This window comes from Pleurodeles waltl, chromosome 7 (genome assembly GCF_031143425.1).
Source record: "Pleurodeles waltl isolate 20211129_DDA chromosome 7, aPleWal1.hap1.20221129, whole genome shotgun sequence".
Classification (NCBI taxonomy): Eukaryota; Metazoa; Chordata; class Amphibia; order Caudata; family Salamandridae; genus Pleurodeles; species Pleurodeles waltl.
In genome coordinates this window covers 130,808,968-130,816,442 of record NC_090446.1, presented here as the reverse complement: position 1 = coordinate 130,816,442, position 7,475 = coordinate 130,808,968, and the positions used below count along the sequence as shown (strand labels likewise).

General features: G+C 41.6%; 1 protein-coding gene across 1 annotated transcript; it reads right to left on the bottom strand.

The window, feature by feature from the left end:
- Window positions 1–1,119: 1,119 nt before the first annotated feature.
- On the bottom strand, window positions 1,120–6,837 carry SRXN1 (sulfiredoxin 1). Its single transcript, XM_069243312.1, has 2 exons — window positions 6,273–6,837; window positions 1,120–4,058 (listed from the first exon to the last, which is right to left on the bottom strand). Exons 1-2 carry the CDS (start codon window positions 6,609–6,611, stop codon window positions 3,855–3,857), a joined length of 543 nt encoding a protein of 180 aa, XP_069099413.1. The 5' UTR covers window positions 6,612–6,837; the 3' UTR covers window positions 1,120–3,854.
- Window positions 6,838–7,475: the final 638 nt, after the last annotated feature.

The following is a 7,475-nucleotide window of genomic DNA, read 5'->3' as shown; positions in this document are numbered from 1 at the left end:
AAAGCATTTTTCTAGTTGCGGTTTGCGACTAGAAAAATGCTTTTTGGAATGTTCAAAGCCCAAATTGTGATTCGGTACCTTGTTTGGGTATGTAAGAATGATTTACGACTCAAATGTGGTTGTAAAACATTTGTAGATCATTTCAAATTGGTGGTAAGCCATTCGCAAAGGGAATTTTTGTGAATAGAGGTGGCAACATTTTTTCAGGGCAGGTAGTGGTCTCACAGACTACTGCCCGTTGTGAAAAAATTAAAAGATGATTTTTCGTTTTTGAAATGCATTCCCTTTTCCTTTAAGGAAAACAGGCTGCATTTCACACAAAAAAATTCTGCTTTATTGAAAAAGCAGTCACAGACATTGTGGTCTACTGACTCCAGCACGCCACCATCCCTGTGAGTGCCGGTCATTACCAAAGGGTCGCAATTTGTGACCTGCCGCATGAATATTAATGAGGCAGGTCCATTGTGACCTATTTGGGAATTGCTAACAGTATCTGAGACACTGTTGTACATCAGGTTTTTCGACTCGCAAATTTCGTCTCGCTAATACTATTAATTTGCGAGTCGCAAATCCTGACATTTGTACATGTGACCCTTGGTACTTTATTATTCAGAATGAGTAAAAGATCCTTAACATTATTGGTCAAATTAGTATATAATTCCAATGGACTGACGATAACAGTGATGATGTCATTTAGTCAGTGGTCGAAGTGCATTAAAAAAAAGTATGGGAACTGTGATGCAGTGCGCAACGGGGTGAAGTGAAAAAGCGAGGACAGGGTCAAAGACGTGGCTAATAACATATTCTATAACTTTTTCCGGTCTTTCACCTTCAGATAACTACATATCAAAAAAAGTATCATCTTAAATGAAAAATACATGCAAGTTAAGTCATTAAATGGAAAATGTACTATCTTACAATATGAAACCTCTATTAGTCAATGCTTTGCAGAGGTCTGTGTATATAACGAGAGACACAGAATTGAATCCTGGTTGGTGTAGTGGAGAATAGTGACTTGTGTATGTTTAGTGCTATGAGGCCCCACTGTATGACAGAAAGCACAGTGAACATGTAAGTCATTATTGTAAGCTTTTTTTTTTTTTTTTTATTTTTTTTTTTACACACAGTAAAACATAGGCTACTACAAATGCACAAATAAGCTTAAGATAAAAAAAGTGCTTTCCAAAATATAAATTCTAGTAATAGCCAGTCTGTACCTAGTGACATTTTTTTTATAACTCTCTATCAATTAAAGCTGATACCAGCTTCCAAGCAGCCTTTACATGTACAAATTAACCAGTGCACATTTACAGTTATTTTAGACAAGCATGCACCTTGGCAGGAAGGCTTGATTAGCTGTCAGCCCCTCCCTCTGTTTCACAGCACATGAGACTCCCTGCCTAACGTTTCAGCTGAAGCATTTCAGCTCTCTGAATTAACTATCCCGGGATGGTTGTCTTTTCACAAAAAGAAGTGGAACTGTTTTTTTTTAATTAAAAAAAGTATGGGCGTGTTGTACCCCTCAGAAACCGCACATTTTGACCACTGCGTTTAGTGAGAGGTAATTCTATTCTCTAAACATAGTTGATATTTTGCCAAATTTAACTTTAGGATGACAATTGATATTGATAAAGAAATGAATTGCCATGTGGTCTAACCAAAGTAAAATGATATATTCTGTAATATAAACACAATGAAGGTTGATAATACAAAGATAGCATCTAAGAGATGATATATTGTGTAGGTAGGTTCATGGTTAAGCAGGGACAAATTACATGCGAATAAACTGTCAAGTAAGTCCCTCGCCAGTCGCTGGGGATGCTTAAGCCAAAGTTTCAAATCTTCTACTACTTAACCATGTTGATTATTAAGAACAAAATGACAACGTCCTTAGCTATATTTTGGACAAAATGCTTTGGAGTAGCCGTTTTTCCAATGACTTTCTTTTAGAACAAAAAAATTGAGAAGTGGTATTTTCCTATGAGTTTCTTTCAAAATGTTGTAGCAATACATAGCAAGGCAATGTAAATTCACACAACCGGCAGGATCTACTGTTTTACTCACTTGTATGTTCTCAAGAATTCCGGTCTTCAAAGTGTCTATTATACTACCTATATAGATTAGACTGTACGATTAATACACTATAAAGGCTCTTTGGCAACTTATGAAACGCTTGATCTAGTGTACTGATTAGGCGCATTTTGTTTTGTTCAAACCAGGAGTACCTATTTTACCTTTGCTGCACACATAAAATGAAGTAAAAGGAGATGTCAACCAACTTACACTTGACTTATAACTTCAAATAGGGCTCCTTGGGATCATAAAACACATAATTTGATGAGTACATGATTTTTGTCAATAAAAATCCTAAACACCTATGTGTACAGTAAGAATATAAAGAACAAATTACCATCCCAAACAATTCGGAAAAGCTTACTTTATATATATCTACACACACACTCACACATATATGTCACATTTCAATCATATGCAAGATTTATGAATTTATGTACAATTACCATATGTTAGAAAAATACTTATCAATATTAGGCTTTACATTGTGAGATTTAAAATGCAAAGATTAAAAAACATGCAAGGAATGTATTTTTATGTAATTGTTGGTTATTTTTTGTCTCTATTTAGGCTTTTTTTTTGCTTTATGGCTGAATTGATATTCCGCAAGAATAAAGCAAAATGTAGGTCTGTTACATCAGAAAATGCAACACGTTTTGTGCATTACAAACAAAAACATGAGTCTGCAAGAAACAAACTTTAACATTGCATTTATAATTCACCAAGTGAACTACTGGTACAGCAGCTGGCAATTACAGTAACCTCTAGAATGTGTGTCTGTAGGAGAGCACTTTCACTGGTAACCTTGTTTCAGCATTTGTTTATCCAATCAGACAGCTACTCTGGTCGAGTCAGACACTTGGCAATAAGTGACAGGATTTTGGGACAGCTCTGTCATTTTGGAGACTCTTCAGGTCCTATGTTGGTAAAATAACACCTCGGAAAATTAAGGTGTACTGCAGTGACCGCCGAGTTGCCTATTGGGGACTAACCATAATGAGTTTGCCAGAGCTGCTGCACTCATTGTAGAAGTCATATCTTGTTGCCACATTTCCTAAATATAAAGTGCTGAGCAGTGGGCCTGAAGAACCCCTGGCAGTCCAAGCCTTTTGAATTCCAAGGACCAATAAACATTTTACCCCGTCCTCTACAATCAAGCCAAGTGCATGAAAAGCATCGAATTGTTCAATTTTCTCTAGAGAAATGTAGCTTAATTTTCGGTGCAAAAATTTTCCACATACAGGGGGCATAATTTGTAAACCAGACGGCAGCCCTCTTTAATCAAGCTCTGTTCCTGAACTATTTCCACCTCATCAAGGCAGAGATTTATCAGGTAATGCAGAATGAAGGAAAGAGGACTGTTTAATTAACCAAACCAAGATCGATTGGTATATCTGGACCTTTGGGAGATTTCCAAACAGACTGGTGATCTAAACAACAGAGTCAATCACATTACCTACAGTTCAGAGCTGTTGACCGTCTAGAATTTTCAAAATTCTAGTCTCGGGCAATCGTTTTGAACAGGTTTTTCTACTAATGAGATGTCACTGCTACTAGTGTCGTATAGGTTGTTTCCTAGAGTAACATTGAAACCTGCGTTCTTAAGATAGACCGCTGTTGATCTGCTGCTCAGTTCTTAGTGTCACAACCACAAGACTCTGCTTCGTCCATGCAAAGTGGTATGTGAGGCATTGATGTTCTTCACCAGAGTTCCACGCCCTGTGACTGTGCTTCGTGTGGCCTGTAATTCTCTCAAGTTAAACCTCAGGAATAAGGGACCCCTACTTTAGGTCTGGTGTCGAGGAGCCCAGGTACGTGCGCAGGTCGCTGATGGAGGACTGGATGATCTTGGCAGGGATTGTCTCTTTCCTGAGTCGTTCATAGGCTGCGTGCCTATGGCACCCCCCAAAGGAATAGTAATAGTCACCTCCTTCTCGCCCCTTGATCCAGAGGACGTCAATGGGCGGCACCTGGTCGGAGTCACTCTGATTACAGGGAGAGAAGGGAGATTATTAAACATACACAGTAGCAATATGTGGGAGAATATTCTATCAGACTGCCTATAACCAATGAAGTACCCCAGAACAGTGTTTGCAGGGTGCCCCACTTCCACAGCAGCACAGTGCTAGTCCCGTAAAAGTACTGGGCAGTGCCCGCCAGAATGACGGCAGTGTGAGGTGCCTCATATAAAAGCCTGGCAGAGTCAGTTTGGTCTGTACCACCATGAGCTAGTCCTGTCACGGTGTGAAGCCCCCCACAGGTGACAATGAGTGACAGCTACATAGGCAGCAGTGCAAGGCTCATTGCAGAAGACCATTTCCTTGCAAGCTGTGACTGAAGCTGTGTCGAGCTCCATGATTGCTGTGTCTAGTCAGGATTGCAGTTGGGCATTTACAACAGGGCTGGTCTCTTAGTAAACAGTCTCATGTAAGAGCATAAATAGACTCATCAAACATAAATATATGGTGTCCAGTTACAAAAATTAACTGGGATACCAGCATATTATGTCACTGTTACATTTCCTCTGCATAACGTTCTACCTCACCTCTGCACAATGCCTTAGGTTACATTCACTTGGCATTGTTAGCACATAGGGCCCTGAAATATCCATGTATACATCTTTATTCATACAACTTAACTTAATGCTTTTCGGATAATCTAATAAGAGCTTTGGTTCATTAGAGGAGTCTGGAAAATTACCCTGGTGAAAGCACTCCAAGGAAAGGTTGTTGCTTTCCTAGTCATGCCGTACTTACTGTGTTTACCTGTATAAGGGGGAACTTGAACCTGATGTGCTTTTCTCAGGGTGTCTACCTTGCTCCATCACATCATGACAACGTTTCCAGGCCTGGGCGTTTACCCATAAATCATTGCTATTACAGTGTAACTCCAATTAGTTCATTGTAAGCTAGCCAAACTACAACACCCAAAATACATTAGGTAACATTGAGGGGTCGATTATGACTTCGGTGGATGGAAAAGCCCATCCTGACTGGCAGGTTGCCGCCAGTGTGGCCGCATCCCCGCGGGCCCAATTATGAGTTTCTCAAAGGGTCAGCGGGTGGAAACTGAGTTTCAGCCCGCTGGCCCAACAGGAACCGGCCTACAGCATTGTCTCCGGCTCATAATACAGCAATGCTGTGGTGTGTAGGGTACACCAGCACCCATCGCGATTTTCACTGCAAAGCAGTGAACGTCACAACAGGGCTGGCCGGGGGGCTCCTGCACTTCCCATGTCAAGTGCATGGGCAGTGCAGGAGCTCCCCTGGGGCTCCCTGCACCCTGTCTCAGTGCTACCGCCATGAAACCGCTGGCTGAGAGGGGAGTCGTAATCCCAGGGCAGTGCTGCAAAGCTGCCCTGGCAGATTAGGAACGCAAAGCCACCAGTCCGTCCATTGGCAGAAAGGTGGCGGTCCTGTAGGTCTGGCTAAGGGCCACAGTCTTAGGCCAGAAACAGTGACTGTGAGAACGGGAGGTGATGTGACTGTCCTATCAGTGTTCGTGTAAGCCTGTGTGAGGGAGTAAGTATTCAAGACAGAAAAGTTTACTAAAGTGGGTTTCGTTTCTGTCATATGAAGAACCCCACATTTGGAGGATACTCGTCCTGTGATTACCAACAGCAACTGCCTGGCAGAAGCGTTTGGAACTCAAAGAGTGAGAAGAAGGGCAAGGGCCAACAACTTAAGCAGTAACAATTCTACATGACTTAACAATAATTCTACACAAAATAAAAGCAGGACTATGTAAGTATGCACATGTAATCATTTCTGCCTGCCTCTGTGCTTTTTCTGCATATGGTCTGAGTAGGTTCCCTCGCCCTGCACTGGGTAACAGATCGGGTCGCCACCTTTCTCAGAGTAAAATGGTGTCCACTTCCTTATGTTTTCAGATTCTGTAAGGGCGGCGATATGAAACTTAAACAAGAATTTATGTAAAATCATAATTATTTATTTCTCACGTGGCTTTTCTGTCTGTTTGCTTTAATTATAAATCAGACATCATTTGGGCAATTGTGAAAACACTTTTAAAGTGTTTTCTTCATGGATTTACTGTTTTAACTATTTATAGGCAAGGGGAAAAATACGAGCATTAAGTCAGGTCCCCAATTATTATTATTTTTTTTACAGACCTGAACAGTAAAATACTGGCCATGATGGTAAAAAATTGTTAGGTGGCACCCCTAGTAACAGTTCACTCACCTGTATAGTTTCCATCAGGCTCTGCACCTTGGGCTCGTCCAGTATGGGTGGAATGGGTCTGATTAGGACATTCATTGGGATATTGTGCACCGTCCTGATACTGCCAGTGTGGATGCTTCCCTCTCTTTGTTGCTTGGTAACTGAATTTGTGCCTTCCATGGTGGCTACAGACTGATCCTTGAATCCCAGTGCTGTTTTACCGCTGCGCCCACCTGCAGCACAAAGTCCCCTCAACCACAGCGCCAGACTGTCACCGGGCAGCCCTGGCTGCAGCAGACAGTTCTTGTGCCCACGACTCCAAAAAAAGAAAATAAATATATAATATAATCTAGTGGTCATGTAAAGTCCTCTAATGCCCCTGGGCCAAGTTTGCGCTATATAAAAACTACAACAAAAAACCTCAGCGAAAGTCTGACACTGCTCCCGAGCCCTAGTCGTAAACTTTCTCTATCAGCTGCCAGGTTCCGCCCCAGCTCCTGAGACCGTCTGTTCCCACCAGCAGCAGGCAGCCACGCAAGAGATGCGGATGACAGCGCCCTCCTAAACCGCAAGCGCCCGCAGAGACTTCGAAGAGGAACTCTGGCAAGACACTGACGAAAGACGTAGAAAACTTGAACCACTACAATGGAAGCCAGTAAGAGGCGCAGTCTTTTTCAATTCTGTGAAAGGGTATGGCAAGCGAAGGCCAATATTTCTTTAATTATAATGCACAGAACGTTCAGGTATCCTATCTCGTTTAGAAACAGCAAAGGTGCTGAATTTCTTTTTTTCTAAATTTCATTTTAGAAATTGATACTAGGACATTTTTTTTCTTACACATAATCGTGAGATATAAATTGATGCGTTGAATACATCTTTCTCTCCTCCTTCGTTGTTATCATCTAAAGCAACCACATTCAAATATGGAGTTTCGCGGAGCAATGCACCGCGCCCATTAGAGAGGAGACGCACTATCACGTGACAGATACGCACGCACGTGCGGTTTCTCATCTCAACAAAGTTTCGGTTGAACCAGCTAGAACAGAAATTGCTGTGGTTGCTCCTACTGTAGAGACAGTCAAATTCAGATTATCACTCAGGAAAACAACCACGTCATAGATTTTCAAAATCAAAAGCAAGGGCAGGTCATAGACGGAGAAGAAGGAAAACATAACTAGAGTAGCCGTGGACACTGAAGAACTACAAATGACGGCAGATACGAAC